Source organism: Sus scrofa, chromosome 1 (genome assembly GCF_000003025.6).
Source record: "Sus scrofa isolate TJ Tabasco breed Duroc chromosome 1, Sscrofa11.1, whole genome shotgun sequence".
Classification (NCBI taxonomy): Eukaryota; Metazoa; Chordata; class Mammalia; order Artiodactyla; family Suidae; genus Sus; species Sus scrofa.
The window spans coordinates 205,365,460-205,387,288 of NC_010443.5; the positions used below are offsets into that span (position 1 = coordinate 205,365,460).

The window sequence follows — 21,829 nt, forward strand, 5'->3', positions numbered from 1 at the left end:
CAAGACTGCGGTTTTGTGGACCAGGTGTGTTTAGAAGAAAGAAGGAAATTGAGGATTGGACTGTGGAGAAGAAATCTTTGTAGTGCTTACCACTCCATAGTGAATAGGAAAAAATCAAATATGTATTTGTATATTTAAAAATTAAAAGATAAGCCAAGAGGTTTTTTTTGTTTGTTTTGTTTTAAAGATCATACATTTGATGAAACCTTGCCTCACAGGCAAGAGAAACTCATTTTTATTCTATATATATTGTCATTCATATACACTTCGTGTTAATACCAAATGAAGAAACACAGAAATTAAAAATAGCAACTCTTGTGCCCACTTATTTCATGAACCCTTCTGAACATAGTTAATAAAGGGCTCTTTGAAAATGTTTTCTAGTACTCATCCCTTCTGCTTGGTTTTAAGTTATTTGAGGGCACTCAGAAGGCTATTGATTTCTTAGAGCAATTTTCACTTGGACTATCTAAATTATTTACTCTACCTGGCAGAATCCTGCATAATTTTGAGGAGTAATTAGTTTAGGCAAAACGTTCAACAGGAAATTAAGGGCCAGTGTTAAAGAATAAAACCCACCCCTTTCCTTGTCCCATATTCTGAAACACACAAGACAACATGTGCCTATAGCATCCATGGTGGCTAAACTTATCTTGTAATTTCACAGGAGATGAATATCACTCACAGAGGATTGCTTTGTTGATGTTGAGTTATTTGAGTTTTTTTATTTTTTAAAATCATTATTTCCCCAATACATGTTTTCTTCTACTGTACAGCATATGACCCAGTTACACATGCATGTACACATTCTCTATTCGTACATTACTATGCTCCATCATAAGTGACTAGACATAGTTCTCAGTGCCACACAGCAGGATCTCATTGCTAATCTATTCCAAAGGCAATAGTTTGTATTTATGAACCCCAAACTCCCCAACCACCCCATTCCCTCCCCCTCCCCCTTGGCAACCACAAGTCTTTTCTCGAAGCCCATGATTTTTTTCTGTGGAAATGTTCATTTGTGCCTTATATTAGATTCCAGATATAAGTGATATATGGTATTTGTCTTTCTCTTTCTGACTTACTTCACTCAGGATGAGAGTTTCTAGTTCCATCCATGTTGCTGCAAATGGCATTATGTCATTCTTTTTTATGGCTGAGTAGTATTCCATTGTGTATATATACCAAATCTTCCTAAACCAATCATCTGGCAATGGACATTTGGGTTGTTTCCATGTCTTGGCTATTGTGAATAAAGCTGCAATGACCATGCAGATGTATGTGTCTTTTCAAGGAAAGTTTTGTCTGGATGTATGCCCAAGAGTGGGATTGCTGGGTCATATGGTAGTTCTATGTATATATTTCTAAGGTACCTTCATGCTGATCTCCATAGTGGCTGTACAAGCTTGCATTCCCACCAACAGTGCAGGAGGGTTCCCTTTTCTCCACAACCCCCTCCAGCACTTGTTATTTGTGGACTTATTAATGCTGGCCATTCTGAGTGGTGTGAGGTGGTATCTCATGGTAGTTTTGATTTGTATTTCTCTTATAATCAGCGATGTTGAGCATTTTTTCATGTGCTTGTTGGCCGTCTGTACATCTTCCTTGGAAAAATGTCTATTCAGGTCCTTTGCCCATTTTTCCATTGGGGTATTGGCTTTTTTGCTGTTGAGTTGTATAAGTTGCTTATATATTCTAGAGATTAAGCCCTTGTCCGTTGTATCGTTTGAAACTATTTTCTCCCATTCTGTAGGTTGTCTTTTGGGGGGTTTTTGGGTTTCCTTTGCTGTGCAAAAGCTTTTCAGTTTGATTAGGTCCCATTGGTTTATTTTTGCTCTTATTTCTGTTCCTTTGGGAGACTGACCTGAGAAAACATTCATAAGGTTGATGTCACAGAATGTTTTGCCTATGTTCTCTTCCAGGAGTTTGATGGTGTCTTATATTTAAGTCTTTAAGCCATTTTGAGTTTGTCTTCGTGCATGGTGTGAGGGTGTGTTCGAGTTTCACTGCTTTGCATGCAGCTGTCCAGGTTTCCCAGCAATGCTTGCTGAAAAGACTGTCTTGTTCCCTTTTTATATTCTTGCCTCCTTTGTCAAAGATTAGTTGACCATAGGTGTCTGGGTTTATTTCTGGGTTCTCATTCTGTCCCACTGGTCTGTCTGTGTGTTTTGGTACCAGTACCACACTGTCTTGACGACTGTGGCTTTGTAATATTGCCTGAAGTCTGGGAGAGTTATGCCTCCTGCTTGGTTTTTGTTCCTCAGGGTTTCTTTGGCAATACTGGGTCATTTGTGGTTCCATATAAATTTGTGGATGGTTTGTTCTAGTTCTGTGAAAAATGTCATGGGTAATTTGATAGGGATTGCATTGAATCTGTAGATTGATTTGGGTAGTATGGTCATTTAAAAAAATGTTAATTTTTCCAACCCAGGAGCATGGAATATCTTTCCATTTCTTTGAATCCTCTTTAATTTCCTTGATTAACGTCTTATAGTTCTCAGCATATAAGTTCTTTGCCTCATTGGTCAGGTGTATTCCCAGGTATTTGATTTTTGGGGGTCCAATTTTAAAAGGTATTGTATTTCTCTATTCCTTTTCTAATATTTCATTGTTAGTATACAAAAATGTGACTGATTTCTGAATGTTAATCTAATATCCTGCTCCTTCGCTGATTTTGTTGATCAGTTCAAGTAGTGTCTGTGTGGCGTCCTTAGGGTTTTCTATATATAGTATCATGTCATCTGCATACAGTGACACTTTTACCTCTTTTCTCCTATTTGGATGCCTATTATTTATTTTGTTTGTCCGATTGCTGTGGCTAGGACTTCCAGTACTATGTTGAATAACAGTGTTGAGAGTGGACATCCTTGTCTTGTTCCAGATTTTAGTTGGAAGGCTTTCGGCTTTTCTCTATTGAGTATTTTATTTGCTGTGAGTTTGTCATAAATGGCTTTATGTTAAGGTATATTCCCTGTATACACACTTTGGTAAGAATTTTTATCATGAATCAACGTTGGACTTTGTCAAGTGCTTTCTCTGCATCTATTGAGATGATCATGTCGTTTTTGATTTTTTTTTGTTTGTGTGGGTCTATGACTTCATCAAAATTAAAAGCCCTTGCTCTGGGAGTAGACAAGCTACAGACTGGGAGAAAATATTCTCAAACTACAAATATCTGATGAAGGACTTACATCTAGAACAAAGAAATCTCAAAATTCAAGTAACTCCCAAAGACATTCTATGAGGCTACCATCACCCTAATTCCAAACCCAGACAAAGATATCACCAAAAAACAAAACTATAGGCCAATATCTTTGATGAACATAGACGGAAAAATTCTCAACAAAATTTTAGCCATCTGAATCCAACAACATATCAAAAAGATCATACACCACGACCAGGTGAGATGCATCCCAGTTGCACAAGAATGGTTCCACATAAAGCAAATCAATCAACATCACATACCACATTAACAACAGTTACTTGAGTTTTGAGAATTCTTTATTCTAGATGTAAGTCCTTCATCAGATTTTTGTGGTTTGCAAATATTTTCTCCCAGTCTGTAGCTTGTCTATTCCCAGAGCAAGGGTTTTTAATTTTGATGAAGTCTGATTTACCAACTATTCTTTTGTGCATCATGCTTTTGATGTCATGTATACAAACTTGTCACTCGTCTTGGATCCTTGAGATTTTCTCTTTTGTCATCGTTTATATTTTACTTTTAAATGGGTGATTCATTTTGAGATAATTTGTGCTTAAAATGTGGAAGTTTAGATCAAGTTTTGTTTCCCTTTTTAACCTAGGGATTTCCAAATGTTTTGGCATCATTTGTTGGAAGGCTATTCTGATTCCATTAAATTGTTTTCGAACTTTTGTTTAAAATCTGTGGGGCATATTTGCATAGGCGTGTTTTTGGGGTCCTCTATTCTGTTTCATTGGACCATGTGCCTAGTCCTCTGCCAACACCAAAAACTCTTGATTAGTGTAGCTATATAATACATCTTAAAATTGGGTAGAGTGATGTCTCCCACTTAAAAATTTTTGCCTTTCTATACATGTTTTGAAAGAATCTTGTCTCTATCTTCAAAATATCTTTCTGTGAGGTTGATAGGAATTGTGCTAAGCCTGTATATCAATTTTAAGACAAATGACATCTTTGCTATGTTGAGTTCTCAATTTATGCTTTCAGTGTGTCTCCCCATTTCACCTTCTTTGGTTTCTCTCATCAGCATTTGTAGTTTTCAGTATGCAAGTCTTGTACATTGCTGGATTCACACCTAAGTATTTCTCTCCTTTTTTTGAGCAGTTGTAAATTGTATTTTAATTTTTGGTTTCCACATGTTTATCAGTGTACAGATAATATAATTTCTTCTCATATGTTGCTCTCGTATCTTAAGACCTTGTTGATTCTGAAAGGGTAGGTTTATTTTTTTAGTGATAGCTTTACTTTTTCCTTTCCAATCTGTATGCTTTTGTTTTCTTTTCTTGCCTTACTGTACTGGCCAAAATTTTCAATACTATGTTGAATTAAGGTGGTGAGATCTGACATCCTTGTCTTCTTCCTGATCTTAAGAAGAATTCAATCTTCTGTCATTAAGCATAATATTAGGTGTAAGCTTTTGTAAATATTCCTGTCAAATTGAGGCAGTTCCTAGGTTTCTTAGGGTTTTTTTAATGTTTGAGTGTTAAATTTTTCAAGTTATATATCATGTGATATTTCTTCTTTAGTCTGTTAAAATGGTGGTGAGCATTGATTGATTTTTGAATATATTGAACCAGCCTAGATCTTGCCTCTTCTGACCAATATCCCTCATGAACACAGATATAAAAGTTTTCAACAGAATTTAAGGAAATTTGCATTAGTCTTCTATTGCTGCAGTCACAAATTATTACAAATTATAGTGGCTTAAAACAGTAAAAATTTAATCTCTTACAGTTCTAGGTATACAAAATTGGTTTCACTAGGCTGAAGTCAAGGTGTCAACAATTCTGGTTCTTTCTGGATCCTCTAGGATATAATTCATTTCTTTGCTTTTTCCAGTCTCCAAGAGCTGCCTATATTCTTTGGTTCATGGCCCTTTATCTACATACCTACAGCTATTTTGTGGTAGGATCTTCAAATTTCTCCATCCCTCTGCTTCTGCAGTAACATTGTTCTCTATCTCCTCTTGCCTCCTTCTTAGAGAGCATCAGATCATCTCCCTACTCAAATCCTTAATTTAATCACATTTGCAAAGTCCCTTTTGCTGTATAAGGTAACAAATTTACAGGTTTTAGGGATTAAAAGGTAGACATCTTGAGGGGTCAATTTTTAGCCTACCATGGTCTATTTCTTTGTACGGTCTTTGGTTGCGGTATCAGGGTAATAATGTGTTATCTCATTTTTACTTTTTAACAAATTTCTGCTATGATGAGACATTATATTTTAAATTTTATAATTATTTTCTGGTGAGTTGGGAATATTGTGATTAGTACTTAGTCTGCTCATGTATATAGTGCATTCTCTTGTCTGTTTTTGGCTACACCTGCAGCATTTGGAAGTTCCCGGGCCAGGGATTGGACCTGTGCTACAGCTGCGGCCTGCACCACAGCTGTGGCAATGCCGGATCCCTAATCTGTAGTGCCATAAGGAACTTCCTATATAGCATTCTTTTTTTTAACTTTTTAGGGCCACACCCACGGCATAGGGAGGTTCCCAGGCTAGGGGTCCAATAAGAGCTGTAGCTGCTGGCCTAAGCCACAGCCATATCACATACAAGCTGTGTCTGCAACCTACAACACAGCTCACAGCAACACTGGATCCTTCACCAGAGCAAGGCCAGGGATCGAACCCACATCCTCATGAATCCTAGCTGTGTTCCTTAACTACTGAGCCACAACGCGAACTCCCTGTATTGCATTCTTTTAACACAGGTGTAATACCGTTGTATAATAAATGTAATGCTTTGCCATTGAATTCAATAGCAAAACAATCCACACTTTATTATGCCTTAAAAGTGTGACATTCAAAATCCATTTTTCTCTTCTGGCTTTTATATGATGGGTATGCACTGGTATTTTTAAAAAATTGTGGTTTGGTAGTATTTGCAGCACTTGAAATGCTGTCAAGTTGTACCTGTATTACTGTGATTTGCAGTGTGCCCAGCAGTCCTGCCAAGTGGTGAGAACATCACAGATGGTCTCTGCTTCAACTACTCATCTGAACTACTGCAGTGTGAAGGCAGCCATAAGCAAGAGGGGAATGAATGAGCATTGCTGAGTTCCAATAGAACTTTATTGACAGACACTAAAATTTGAATTTCATGTAACTTTCATATGCCACAAAATATTATTTTCCTTTTGATTTTTTTAAAAAAACATTTGATAATGTACAAATTGTTCTTGGCTTATTGTAGGCCACACAAAAACAGGTGGCAGGCTAGATTTGGCCTATGGGCCATAATTTGCCAACTCCCGCCTTAACCTCATGGGACCTATATTCAAAGCAGGGGAGGGGCATAGCAAGAAAGTAAATAAACAGGTAAAATAGATAATTTTGTGTTATAAAGGAAATTAAATAGCAAGATGGCCAGAGAACACCTCTCTGAGGAAATATGTAAGGCAAACCTGAATGATAAGCAGGAGCCAAGCATGAGAAAAGTTGAATATGGAGTATTCTAGAAAGAGAATAGCAAAGGCAAAGGCTGGAGGCAGGCACAAGTTTGGTGAACTGGAGGCACCAAAAAATCAGGTGTGGTTGGCAGGAACATAGTAAAGAGGGGAGATGGGGTGGGACTGTTCGAGAATCTAAATATGGGTGATTATCCTTTAGAATTTAACTTTAGTTAGCTGACTTCGAGGACTAGCCTATTTGATTCACTAGGTTTGTGGTCCCTTGCTAATTTATATGGCCACACAAAGTGTTGTGAATTTTAAAAAAGAGATAGCGGAGGAGAACATGTTTTTATTTTTGCCAAATTGTTCCAGGAAAATACAGTATCTGCCATATACTCCAGTAGATTGAGAACAGATGCAACTGGACCACACCATTTATTCATTAAATGTTCATCCTTTAGTTATAATGTCTCATTTTATGTTTGCTTACAATACAAACATGTTGCTTACTGGGTGATTTAAGGCCACTTATAGCAGTTTTATGTAAAAAATATAGTTTCTTTATAAAACTTAAAACATTAAATCCTCAGTTTATACTTTTTTTAAATATTCAGATCAATTTACGTGCACCAAGCCTGTTCTAATTCCTTCTAATGTACTGGATGGAAAATCATTTTCAAGTTTGCATTGATTTGTGGCAATATTTGTATTCAACAATCAAATGCTACACTATTTCCTTTTAAATGGCTATGCACTTAATTAGTTTCACTTGTTCAGCAATTAATTTGTTTCAGAGACTTCTTATTTTGGTATTGAACCCGACTATTGATAGTTGGAGCAGATACTGTATCAGGATTGCAATGCATGTTTTCCCATCATATCACACAAAGTTTTCACATTTGAAAAAAAGTTCTCAATGACAATGTCATCTAATGTCTTTCACAATTGCAAAATACCCTTCAACTAGTCTCTTTTTTTCATTTATTTTCTCCAGTATTGCTTCTAGTAAATATGTGGCAAAAGGAAGCTGTAAAAGAAACACAGAAAAAAAAAAGACGATCAACACTCTATATTTCTTCAGTTCAAAACATATACTAAATATCATTAAACCATTAGAACTCAGCTATCTGCAACTTCGCACTCATAATGGTACCCTACTGGGTCTCTTTTCAACTGATCTTGCTGGTTAGTGTGGGTAATTTCGTCTCTTATAATAAAAATGATAAAAGAGCAGAAGTAAAATGAAAAAAGATAAACGCCTTATTGAACAATTCATGGTTTACTGACCATGTTAATGTTGTAATCTGCAATACAAGCAGCTAAGCCATTTATCTTCAATCAGCTGATCAATAGCAAGTTACAGTCATCTCTGGGGTCCACAGAAGTAGTACTGTATGTTCATCACTCATCAAAGAATGAGAGAGAACTATCAATACCCTTGTCTGTGTTAGAGGTGAACACCTCAAGGATTGTAGGTGAAATTTCAGAGGAAAAAGAAATGGCAAAAGTATACCCATTGATTAAGTTGTTATAGAAAAGTTTGTCATATCAAAGTGTAATACACATGTTGCAAACTGCTGAGTTTATGAAATGTAGAGTACATTTTTAAATTTCATAATTTATATAACTTTTCTGGTAAAGTTTTATTGTTCCCTGCGCTTCACTGGTTTGCCTGGAGAACACCAACTCATACAATACACTTATGAGGTCTAAGTAAAAGAAAATCTGAAACGTTCCCAAGTTACTTCCCGTAGCCCTACCAAATTCTGTTAATCCCCTTCCTGGCTATTTCACATAAGTTTATTATAATCAAGAAGTTCATGAAGTCATTTCTTGGAGTTGTCCTTTTGATAAATCAGCGAAGACTCTATTTGCTTCCCTGAATATATTAATAACAATGCTTATCAAGCCCAGCCCCCTTCCCTAAGGGATGTAGTAGCATCAGGTTCTTTTTTTGTGCTAGGACAAACGCCAACAGATAGCAATCACCGGTTAGCACCTGACCAAAGTCAGCCTGATGCCCTCTGTGTGAGAGTTCCACTGGGCTTAGATAAACTATGCTCAGCCAAGGTGATTATAATTAGCTAAATTAAGCAAAATGGTACTTTTCTGAATTCGAACTGGTAAAAAGAGAAAAGACTGGGCAGTGGCAGTGAAACAACAGACCAAACAGGCACAAACACAATTTGTAGGCCATGAAAAAAAAAAAAAACCCAAAAAACAAACCAAAAACAAAGACCAGAGATGGTTCATAAAATTTCCTTAGATCCCAAGCATCTTTGTAGCTTAACTTCCTTTTATCTTTATAATAAACCGTCTTCTCCCTAAGCTACTCTGAGTCTAAGATAGACTGTGTCTATAAGGCTATATCTGGAGCTTCACACATTTGTCTTACTTGAAACTTACATCTAAAGAAAGCATACAGGTGAATATAAGATACACACATTGACTTAAAAACAGCTTTTATTGAGAAAAAGAAAAAGCCCTACCACATTAAATATAAACATACTGCATATGCATTTCAACTTCAGAAATGTGAAAATGAGGGGAAATTCAATTAGAATCAAGGAAAAAGAGTATGTTAGATTCTTTTCTGGAAGATAATGATACAGCAGATCCTTACTCTGACAAAATTGCCCTTCTGGGATGCAGAAAAGAGTTATATTTGGTCAAACTGCCTGTTTTACAAATGAGATAATTTAAATTCTCAGGGCATTAATATTACATGTTAAAGAAATACACACGAATGGCAAAACTATTGGTAACTTTCTTTCATTTTGACTAAGGCACTCAGTAGCATATGCATTCCTATCAAAAAAGCAAACAAACTGGAGTTCCCGTCGTGGCGCAGTGGTTAACGAATCCGACTAGGAACCATGAGGTTGCGGGTTCGGTCCCTGCCCAGTGGGTTAACGATCCGGCGTTGCCGTGAGCTGTGGTGTAGGTTGCAGACGCGGCTCAGATCCCACGTTGCTGTGGCTCTGGCGTAGGCCTGTGGCTACAGCTCCGATTCGACCCCTAGCCTGGGACCCTCCATATGCCGTGGGAGCGGCCCAAAGAAACAGCAAAAAGACAAAAATAAATAAATAAATAAATAAATAAATAAATAAAGCAAACAAACAAGAAGAAAATAAGCTCCCATCTCTTCCTGGTAGAAACAAAAGCAGAAATGAGTGTTTACAAAAGTTGTTCTAAGAAAAAAGGGTTCTCTGATCAAATAAGTTTGGGAAACAAACCAAACTTTAAAACATTATTTTATTAGAGACTCTGATGTGCTAATGGTACTGTGTTTCTCCTAGAGGGCAATGTAATACCCTAAGTCCATTTGTCTGCACTTTTTTCATGGCCTATTTATGATGGTCCGTGATCCATGGAACCCACTTTGGGAAACATGCTGGTTTATGATTTCCTGTGTAATAATGGCAATAAATAAATAAATAAATAAATAAATAAATAAATAAAATATAAAGTATCCTAGCATTTTACCGGGCTACAATGTCCTGATATTAATCATCTTATTTGCACATTTCATTTTCAAGTTAAAAACTAAACCTACTTTTATGATCTTTTGATCTGAACAATTTTCAGCATATCATGTACTTGGACATTTTGCTTCCCTCTAAAAAAATATATCTCAAGAATCTCTCTTCCAGGAAGCAAGGTGGAACAAGAAGTCTGTTTACTAATTTATTGCTGATACCCCTTTTCTTCTCTTCTTCTAGTTCCCAATAAAATGGAAAGCCTCACAGTTAAGCACAACTTTTTGTCAATCCTGTTTTATTGGATTGTAAGCTTCTTTTAAGCTCTGTATAGAGGCTAACACTTTATGGATTTCAAAAAGCAATCAATCCTTTCATCAAGATGCACAGCATGTGCTCATCCATCTGCCTTGTAGGCTCTTCTACTTTTCTCTACAAATAGGTCAGAAAAATATTAGTACCTGTCTTTATATCATATGAGACAAACGTTCATCTATCTTTCAACGTAGTTTATATATTTTGATTCAACTTTACCATTTTCCTTCTTAATATAAAAGTTCCCACTTTTTTCTCTAAACCCAGTGTTCTACTTGTTGTTTATAAATTATAGTTCATTGGCAACCATCAATCCAGCTTTCAAAAAGGCCTTAAAATTTTTTTAATATATTAAGGATCAATTATAATTTTATAATAATATGAAAGTAATGTAATTTCATGGTAAAATAGTTAACAATTAAAACAAAGTTAAAGGAAGACTAAGGAAAAAATGGAATTATAAAGTATATCATAAAATATACTTATCATTTTCAAATGAATAAAGTAACTTACAGTAACTGTTAACCAAGAAATTTTAGTATACGTCCCTTCTACTTTGCAAATAGTTAGAGAAGACTCAGTACATACTCAAACAATGAATACACTAATAGCCTTGATTTTTTTCACATAGCTTCTCAGGAGTTCCCATTGTGGCTCAGCAGGTTATAAACCCCGACTAGCATCTATGAGGATGTGGGTTCGATCCCTGGCCTCACTCAGTGGGTTAAGGATCCAGCATTGCCATCACCTGAGCCATAGGTCAGGTCCAATGCGGCTCCGATCCTGTATTGCTGCGGCTGTGGCATAGGCTGGGCAGCAGCTGCAGCTCCAATTAAACCCTTAACCAGGGAACTTCCATATGCTGCAGGGGCGGTCCTAGATAGCAAAACTAAATAAAATAAAATAAAATAAAAATAGCCTCTCTTACCAATTTTACACTATTCATCTACTTGACAAGCTTTTTTTCATAGTCCAGATAAAAATTTCTGCTTAGACCAGGATGAATGAACAAAAAATTTCGTTTTTAAAGAAAGATTTAAAATGGCATTTTAAGTTAATTATTTATTTTAGTTAATGGAGATTTTCCACATATCACAAAAGTTATCATTGATTCTTAAATCTCGTAAATTATAGTTAATCTGAAGACTAAATAGAATATAATTTAATCTACAGTGATTCCAGAAAGCTTTTAAAAATCTTATGGTACCACACAAATGTCAATTCTCAGTACAGAGATCTAGACTGGATAGAGTTACCACTAAAACTACATTTAAAATACGACATACCTCGGGAAGTGCTTTAAAAATTCATGCTTGTTTGCCATATTTTTTAGAACTGCAAAATGTTTTAAAAACACTAAGAAGACCAAAAAATCTGAACTTACTGCTACTTTGGAATCTAGATTAAGTACAGGTTTATTTCATACAGACATCCTGGAGTCTATTCAATTCTCTATGCATTCTGGAGGGAGGTAAGGCACCCCCAGAACTCCCTCAAATACAGAAAGAAATCACAACCATTCTTTTACTGATAGAATTTTGGAGTTGGATTGAAGTGGCAACCTGACTAGTCAACAGCTAAGATCTTTTCTCACTAGCCCCGTCAAATATATATATGAAACAACAAACCCAACAAATATGCTGCCTTGAGTTTCATCTCAGATGGTATGTGCTGGGGCTTACAAAGTCCAGAAGGTCTGCTGGACTGAACTGCACAATTTCTTTACTTCTCTAGCATCAAAAAGGAGAAGTGATACTTCCTAGTTAAATCATTGCAGAGTTATACAGGCTTGAACTCTTCAGCACAGAGGAAAAATGGACAGGGGAAGAGCTGATACTGCATAAGATTTCTTGGTATGGAAATTTAATAGGTTTTGCTTGGTCTCTACTGTAAAGTGGGTCCTCCTGGTCATTCTGGCTCTCCCTGTGGCAAAACGTGAGGTGTCTTACTGGAAGGACTTGCCCTGAATTCACAGAGATTTTAAGCTTCTCTCATGTGTAAATGCCTGCAGATGTTTGCCTTTAGGAAGTGGTATGCCACTGACACAGCCTCAAATTTATCACTCACACTTAAAAATTATGGCTTTGTTTAGAGGTGCGTCTGTATAAAGTTAAGATACGAATAATAGTTGCAGATGTTGGAGAGTTACCTTGGAAAAATAACAAAGCCTCAAATCCATAATTGTGAAACACAGATAATTTACAGCATCAGCACTAACTGCAATGTGCTCTTAATCATATAAAGCTGAAAAGTTTTGTGTTGAAAGAAAAGAACTGAAATAAAGGCAACTCTTTATAAATCTAAAGGACAAGATTAACATTTTAACCATTTTCATTCCTGTTTTGGTTTGAAAACTATTACAAAAAGATTCTGCTTTTAAAATAAAAACTGACTTTACTGGAGTTATACTGAAAGTAATCTAATTAAATTTTATTATATCTGCTTTAACAAAGAATGTGATCTAGTGATATTTTGAGAGTTTAGTAAAAAATACCAATGTACTTTATTATAAAATTAAAGGTGCAAAATTTGAGATAAATATTTATCCACTCTATTATCTTAAAATTAAAAGATTGCACTTGTTAAGATAACCAAGCATGCTATGAGAATAAACAATTCATTTTTAATTTAAAACTGACACTAAGGAGTTCCACTGTGGTACAGTGGGTTAACGATCCAGCTTGCCTCTGTGGCATTGCTGATTTGATCCCTGCCCCAATGCAGTAAGTTAAGGATCCCACATTGTGCTGCTGTGGTGTAGGTCACAGATATGGCTCAGATTCAATCCCCTGGCCCAGGAACTTCCATATGCCACAGGGGTACCCAAAAATGGGGTAAAAAATAACACTGAAATTTGAACTAAGTTTCCTAAATGTTGTTTATATTTCTGGCACATATCATCTATCTATCTATCTATCTATCTATCTATCTATCTATCTATCTATCTATCTATCTATCTATCTATCTACCTTGGAGTTCTGCTGAATATTGAAGTCTGCATCTGCCTTTCTCAAACTTTGGTAAGACTATACTTTGTTTTCCTTTTCATTCCCCCCCCCCCAATTTTCTTTATAGTGGTAAAATACACATGGCATAAAATTTACCTTTTAACTTTAATGACATACATCTTTTTTTTTTCTGATATCATGAATGTGGGCTTGAAATTGCTAAATTAAAAAAAATTCTGCTGAATGAAGAATTTTCAACTCTTCCTAGTTTAGCTAAATGTGAAGAGTAAGTCTACATGGGTGACCATGTGTGGGCTTACATGTGTGGAGAGATTGAGTATGCATGTGTGTGCATGTCACAAGTGTGTTATAAGTGCAACAAAGTAAATGCCTTCAGGGTTGTAAAGAAAAACTTTCAGTTAACCTTCAGGCTGGAACCACTCTATGAAAGCCAGGGAGATATATGAAACCTCCTCACTGCCATACTGCAAGGCATTCTATAGAAGGTAAGCATATCTTGCAGAAAGGGCACTGGGGAAAAAGCCATTTTAAATTTCAGCATTTGCAAGATCTGAAGCAACTAATAGGAATAGGGATATTTAAAGCTAAAGAAATAAATAACAAAGAATAAGGTAACAATAAAACAAAAGTCAAGGAGTTCCTGTTGTGGCTCAGTGATTAATAAATCCAACTAGTATCCAGGAGGACATGGGTTTGATCCCTGGCCTCGCTCAGTGGGTTAAAGATCCAGTGTCGCTGTGAGCTGTGGTGTAGGTCACAGATGTGACTCGGATCCCGTGTTGCTGGGGCTGTGGTGTAGGCCGGCAGCTACAGCTTTGATTCAACCCCTAGCCTGGGAACCTCCATATGCCCTGTGTGTGGCCCAAAAAGACAAAAACAAAACAAAACAAAAATCAAGACATGTTTTCTAGCCATTCCTAGCTAAGAGTTTTTTCATGTAAATTCTCATAAAGGAAAATTTTTGGTTATAAATGTGTATTATTTGTTTTATACAAGTATACATATTTTAATATACATATCCATAATTCTCTTCAAGCTAATTGTTTAAAAAAATTACATAGTTTATAAATTTGTTTACTGTCTTCCATCAACAGAATGTAAGCTCCATGAAGGTGGTGATTTTGTCTCTTGTTCACTGCTGTACCTCCAAATCTGAAACATTACGTTACATGCTGCAAACACTTGATACATGTTTTTAAAATGGATTCCACAGCTTGGGTTCAATTTTATCTCCACTAATTCTTTCCACTGCCCTTATAAAGTCAAAAGTACAGGAGTTCCCATTGTGGCTCAGTGGTTAACAAATCCGACTGAGAACTGTGAGGTGGTGGGTTTGATCCCTGGCCTCACTCAATGGGTTAAGGATCCCATGTTGCTGTGGCTGTGGTGTAGGCCGGAGGCTATAGCTCTGATTAGACCCCTAGCCTGGGAACCTCCACATGCTGAAGAGAGCGGCCCTAGAAAGGGCAAAAAAACCAAAAAAAAAAAAAAAAAAAAAAGTAAAAAAATAAAGTCAAAAATACAAAGAACTATATCAGATATTATTAAGGTCCCCAAACAAAACTAAATGACCTTTATTATTTTAATTTTGAGGAGTAGAATGGACAGAAAAAATAAACAATATCTCTTAGAGTGCAGAGTATAAATGATTCCTTCTTGTTTGGATATATGAGGAAGTAATATCAATTAGAGTACATTGGAGGGACATTTCCTTATGTGCCAAATGAAAGGAAACATTAAATATGAAATAAAATAATTTATCACATTTATTCATAGTTATGGCCAGTAGACAGAAATTAAAATTCAAATGCATTTAATGCAATCTCTGCTAATGGTGGGGGACATAGCATATGTGATAAGTTTATTGGATTTACTTTCAAAAGTATTCTTTTTCAATATGTATCCTATTAAGGAATTCATTTTTTAAAGTAGATATATAATTTACATAACACAAAGTTCACCATTTTAAGGTGTAAAATTCATTGGTTGTACAAGGTTGTGCAACCATCACCTCCATCTAATTCAAGCTGTTTATCACCTCCAAAAGAAACCCAGTCACTGTCCATCTTCTCCCATCCCCTGGTAACCACCAATCTACTTTCTGTTTTAATATGTTTGCCTTTTCTGGACATATCATACGAATGTAATCATACTGTGTGTAATTGTGTTTAGATTCTTTCACTTAGCATAAGGTGTTCAAGATTCTTCCATGCTGTAGTAGGTATCAGTACTTCATTCCATTTTATGGCTGAATAATATTCTACGTTTGCATATACCACATTTTGTCTATCCATCCATCACTTGATGGACCTTTGAGTTCCTTCCACTTTTGAGTTATTATGAGATATTATTGAACTGCTATGAACATTCATATAGAAGTTTTTATATGGATTTATGTTTTCACTTGTCTTGGGTATATACCTATGGGCGGAACTGCTGGATCATATAATCTCTATTTTTAACTTTTTGAGGAACTTTCAGACTGTTTTCTACAGGTGTGGCACCATGTCACATTCTTATCAGCAATGTGTAAGGGTTCTAATTTCTCCATATCCTCTCAACACTTGTTATCATCTGGATCTTTTTGACTGTAGGCAAACCACTGTGAAGTAGTATCTCATTTTGGTTTTTGGCTTGCATTTCCCTAATGGTTAATGATTTTGAGCATATTTTCATGTGCCTATTGGCTATTTGTATATCTTCTTGTAGAAATGCCTATTCAAATCAGTTTCTTTTCTTTTGCTAAGATCTAAGAGTTTGGAATGTGTTCTTAAATGGTTAAACTGGATGAACTAATGAAAAATTGTGAGTCCTTGAATATTGTTATTGAAATGTATCTACTAAATTTCTATGGCTTCAATCATTAACTTCCTCTCGCTACCAAATCTGATCTTTAGATCCCTAAAACTCTTCAAGGTTTTCTCCTCATACAGGGTATTTAACACATTCATCTTTGGTTTCTGTTTTCTGACCATTTCATTTAATCTCAGTACTGCTATGGAGTCACTATAATGTAGGTAACATATATCTCATCCTTTCTATTTTTATGGCTAGGGTACATGCAGGTTCCCATTGCCCTTTGTGTAGACTAACTTCTTGCTCCCACTCTCCTCTCCCTTCAACCATCCTACATACTGCTCTCATGTATCTCTCTAAGCACAGCTCTGATTACATCATTTTCCCGCTCAAAAGCTTCTAAAGTTTGATTTCAGCCTACTTTCCTTATTTCTGTTTTTTTCTCCCACTCCCTAAACAACAGAAAAACTAATTTTGGGGCGTTCTCCCATCCTATTATAATAATTAATTTGCTTATTTGTCTTTGTCATAAATTTTAGGGTTTAAAAAGTGTACTAATGCAAAAAGATGAATTAATACAAGTAAAAATATTCAAAGATATTAAAAAGCAGCTAGCTATAAAAAATAAGAGTAGACATTAGAACAACTTTTTTTCAGGTGATTCTTACTACTAGAAATCTGTGAGGACAAAGGTTGGGGCAATTAAGGATTAAATACTTTAAATTACCAATTGTATCAGGACTACTTGAAAGGAGGACATAAATTTGCAATCTGTATTAAATATAGACAAGTTAACTTTTTATTTTTATTTTATTTTATTTTTTTGGCAATGCCCATGGCATGTGGAAGTTTCTGGGCCATGGACTGAACCTGCACCACAGCAGTGACCCAAGTCACAGCAATGACAACACCAGATCTTTAACCTGCTGAGCCACCAGGGAACTCCTAGGTAAGTTAAGGTTTTAGACTTCAATTTTCATGCACTTCTGGCTAACAGTACCAGTAGATATATTATTGTGGAGTCCCATACTGCCATGTTACAGAACAGCTGTTTATTTTGTGGTAAATATTTTATCAATATAAAGTTTAATCAAATGAATAGAGAGAAAATTTTCTTTAACAGAAAACTACTCTGTGCCCTCTTCTTTAAATGAAAGATAAAAGCACATGGCCAGATTCACTCCTATGTCATACTTCTGTTGCATATACTGCCCACACAGAGGGAGGACATCAAAGGGAAGCTTTCTTATAATTTTATCTTCAAAATATTTTAATAATCAAATGTCAATGTTGAATTAATTAGGGTTTTTTTTTTAAGGGAATGTGCTCAATTATTCCAGAGCTTCAAGATCATGTAACCTTGGCTACATGTAGCTGTACTCCATAAACTAAACAAAATGAATGAATGAACATATTTATACTTTTGCCCACAAAAATCCTGTGAGCATAACTTAGACTCTCAAAAACTGATGGAAAAAGAAAACCCTTTCTAAAATTCAGGACCAATATAATTGCTAGAATTTAGAGAGAAGAAAAGTAGGCTAGAAAAACAAGAGATGTTTTCTATTTTATAGATTTTTCTCTTGGGCATAATTATAAAGTGACATTCAAGTGCAACCAATGAAGTCCCTATTTTTTTCTCACAAAATTCAAAGACATCAGCAAAACTACCTATGTCAGTAATAAAAATAAAAAGTCTTTGACTTTTTAAATGTTATCATACTGTCACAGTGGAATAAAATTAGCTTGAAAAATGATCTAAAGGCACATGATGCAGTTCATTATGTGTAACAGCAACAGCAGCGGTTTCCCAGTGTTCATAACGGCTGCTCCATTAAATTTACCTCCAGTCAATAATTAGGAGTCCACAAATAAACCTGGGCAATTAAATCAATACTGCCAAGCAATTATATTCCAGAGTCCAGGCTCAGTGACACAAAAAGGCACTATATCAAATTGCAGTATTAAGTGGTCTAATGCCATTTTCAGCAGGAATTTTTTTACACTAACTGGACAGAATAAGCATACATACAAATAATGTTGAATGCATATATGAATATCTATGTGTGCTAGTCAAAAAGTCAGATCTGGTGTCAATATAGCTTTAGTAAAACTTAATAAAGATTTATACATATAGATTTATTATTTTTATGTTTATAATTGATGATAAAACTTCCATATTAAAATATCATATCTACAAGTTAAATATTTAAAAATCGTTGAAAAGTTTATTTTTCATAATTTTCAAGCTTTAAAAAATAAGCTGTAACAGTCATTACGGAACTTCATTACAGAACTTCTTGGATATGCCAGGCACTGACTTGGTGCTGGGAACACAACATGACTGAGAAACGGCCTTTCTTCTCAAAAGCAACAAGGCTTTGCCCAGCACCTGCACAGCTGCACTTAAACAACTTTAGCAAAAGAGTGCCCATCAGCTTCTGTTACTATTGATAGTAACAGCAATAATGTTGCCAGATAATGTTTTAAGAATAAAGAAAATGGATACTAACAATATGAATAGTTTCATACATTATTTACTTATCCTTGACTTTTCTAAAAACACAGATACTAATACGAACACAAATACTAATACTAATACTAAATTATTTTTTGCTATTATGAGAAGTACATTTTAGCTCTTTTTAATCCAGTTCTTGTAAAAACTACACAACAATTAGGTTAGGCAAAAAGAACTCTAATGAAAAAGTTTTAGATTACATTACATGCTGTCAGTGATATCAAAACGAAAGCTGGCTATGACTAGAAAAGCAGGGCTTTCACCTGCCAATAAACTGCCCTGATCACTTACAAGAGGGGCACATCCCAGCAGACTATATGTGTATTAAAAAAATACTTGAAAGGGAAGAAAAAGTATCACACGGGTCACAGCAGCAGTCTCAATAGACCCCTCAGGGATTTCAGCTCGTCTTGGCCTTGTCATCCTCTATGCAGCTTTCCACTCGGCCCAGAAAATGTCGATAGGAAAATGTTTGAGGGGCCTCTGGTGGAAATTTTTTCATTCTTTCTGCATTGACAGGATGCCAAATCAATATTTACTTCCCACTAACAAGCTGCTCGAGGTCTCAGTAGAAAATATTGTAGAGAATGCGGGAAGACACAGTAATAAACAGCTGTCTGGCTGTGAGGAAAACATGAATTGACTGGAAACAGGTCCATAGTAAAAGGTCACTGAAACCCATGAACTCCTCAGGTGTCCATATCAACTACTAACTTTAAAGACACATAATAAAGAATCTCTTTTCCTAAGAGGGCTGAGAGAATGGATCCTTTTCAGTCTAGCAAGCATAGAGGTTGACTCAATAATTTAATTAATGCATTTGCTAAGACCCGTGTTGGCTCTTTCCCAAGGCATTTGTTTCATTTGTTAAGTCTGAAAGTACAAATAGAGGGTTAACTTTCCAGTTTGCCTGCTGGAATACTTCTTCACCTAACAGAAGTAAATAATGTGTAAGTGTTTACAGAAAGTTAGGAATCTAGTAAAAAAAACTAAGGCCTGGAATTTTTATCTACAGGTTTTAATTTATGAAGTGGAAAAATGAAATACCTGTCCTTCAAGAAGTTTCTGAATGTACAACAGCCATTCCTTGTCATTTTCAGCATCGATCTTTGTCCTTTCGATTTCCTAAAGTCAGTAAAACACTGTTATTAATTTCATTGTTATGATCTTGATCACACTGCTAGATATTGAATAAAGTGAGAGAAATACTGATAGAATTGGATTCAAAAAAAGAAAAACAAACGAAAATGGTGCAAGCTGTAGAACTGCTGTACTCCACAAACTTTTTGAGAAGCTGATGGGGGAGGGGTGCTGAAGGATGTTCTCATACAAACATTTATAAGTCTTATCATTTTATTTATTCATTGAGCAAAAATATATATGGGGAAGCTATGAGTGCCATCATCTCTTTAATCTTTCTAAACAATAAAATATCTAATATTTATGTATTAAAGTTCAGAAACTTAGCAGCAGAACAGGACTGAGTATCCTCCACAGGTTTCACAGAAGACCATATATGAGATTCTGCTGTTTATGAGGCAATAACTGTCAAAAAGCCAGTGCCCTCCCCAGGAGGTACAGAGATGCTACTGAAGACCTATATGCATATGAACATAAATTCACTCAGACAGGAGTATTTTACCCACTTTACAGCATTAAAAATCTTTGTCTTTAACTTGATCAACAATAATTTTAAATTTAGCTAGAAAAGCCAATACATTTACTACTTTAAAAAATCTCATATAGAAGGAAAAAAACCTCAGATCAATGGTGACCCAGCTAACTAAATCCATTCGAACTGGCTGAATTAAAAATACTAGCTTGCAAGATACATGATTAACTAAAGAAAATGGAGGAGACAAGAAAGGATAACTGACGAATAACAAGCAGTTCTAAAAGGTTATATGTACTGGTTTATTTCTTTATTACATAGTTAAATTTCTCTAAAGGTTTTTTTGAGTTAATACTCTTGATGTATCATTCATGGTACATTGATAATCTTGCCTTCATTAATATTATCTTCAAGATGAAATTCTAAAAATTATAAAAGAAATAAAAATATGTGCTGAACATTCAATGTGTAAAAAATCCTTTATTAATAAATATTTAAGTGATCTTACCGCTTCATCTTCTGTGTCCATTATTTCCTCTAGGTCTGACTGTGAAATGTTCAGTATAGAAGCTGCCAAGGTCTGGGCTTTATGGGTTGAGGTTTTACAAGCATTCTTGTTTTTCTGCATCTTTTTAAGCTCTCTGATTTGTCGCCTTATCGAATGGACATCATTTTGTAACTCTCTGACCAAAGCCTACAACATATTGGAAAAAATGTGGGCTCATATGGAAGTCATAAATGAAGAGAAAGCAGTCATAACATAAAAATGTGAAGATACTAGCAAATCATTTTTTTATTAGGATTACTCTGATTTTATTTATATTGGAACATAACGGATTGCTCTTTACTTATTGTCAGTATGCAATAAAAGCTCTCTTAAATGACCACTTAACCAACCTGAAGGATTAACAAATCTCTCCCATCCCTCTTCAGATTCACCAACTGCTCTCTTGGATGGTGAATACTTGGGCAGCAAGGCTACTTAGCATCATGCCAGAACACAACTACTCCCACTGGTTGAGCTGAAGCCAATTGTCAGATCTACTTATTCCTAAGTATGTATATTAGTTGTAACAGTTTAGTTACATAATTCACTTAATTACTGCATAAACTAATGAATTATAACTGCAGAAAGAGAGTTGTTCCTATTTTATCAAAACTCAGAGAACTTTGGAAGGATTTGATGAAGATAGTTGGGTAAAAGTGCAATTAAATTATGTATGGGCAAGACAGCCATAAAGGATTGACAAAAACATAAAAATCTAGGCTTGCTTCCACAGAAGTCTTTAATTTCTCCCTCTGAGAACACATGCCTATGTGTGCATAAGAAAAAGGCAGCCCTTTCTCTGGGTGGACAGAGCTCTGGAGCCTGGTGCCTGGCTTTGTAGGTTGAGAGCACTTTAGCTAGATGTTTTAGGCTGTTTTCAATCTTTTGCCAGTTTAAGCAATGTTACAACAAATAATGGTGTTCATATATACATTTTGCATCCCTAGGATATATGTCTAGAAGTGAAATGGTTAGACCTAATTTTGAAAGCTGTTG

At 35.5% G+C, this 21,829-nt stretch overlaps 1 protein-coding gene across 4 annotated transcripts in view; it reads right to left on the reverse strand.

Moving 5' to 3' along the window:
• CNTLN (centlein) overlaps nt 6,257-21,829 on the reverse strand; it is a 326,116-nt gene continuing 310,543 nt past the window's right edge. For all 4 annotated transcript variants that reach the window (XM_021063284.1, XM_021063278.1, XM_021063282.1 and 1 more), the window contains 3 exons: nt 20,795-20,980; nt 19,722-19,799; nt 6,257-7,621 (listed from right to left, as the gene is read on the reverse strand). In XM_021063284.1, the coding sequence (XP_020918943.1) occupies nt 7,520-7,621; nt 19,722-19,799; nt 20,795-20,980 (366 nt within the window). In that variant the 3' untranslated portion in view covers nt 6,257-7,519. The remainder of the gene's footprint in view (nt 7,622-19,721; nt 19,800-20,794; nt 20,981-21,829) is intronic.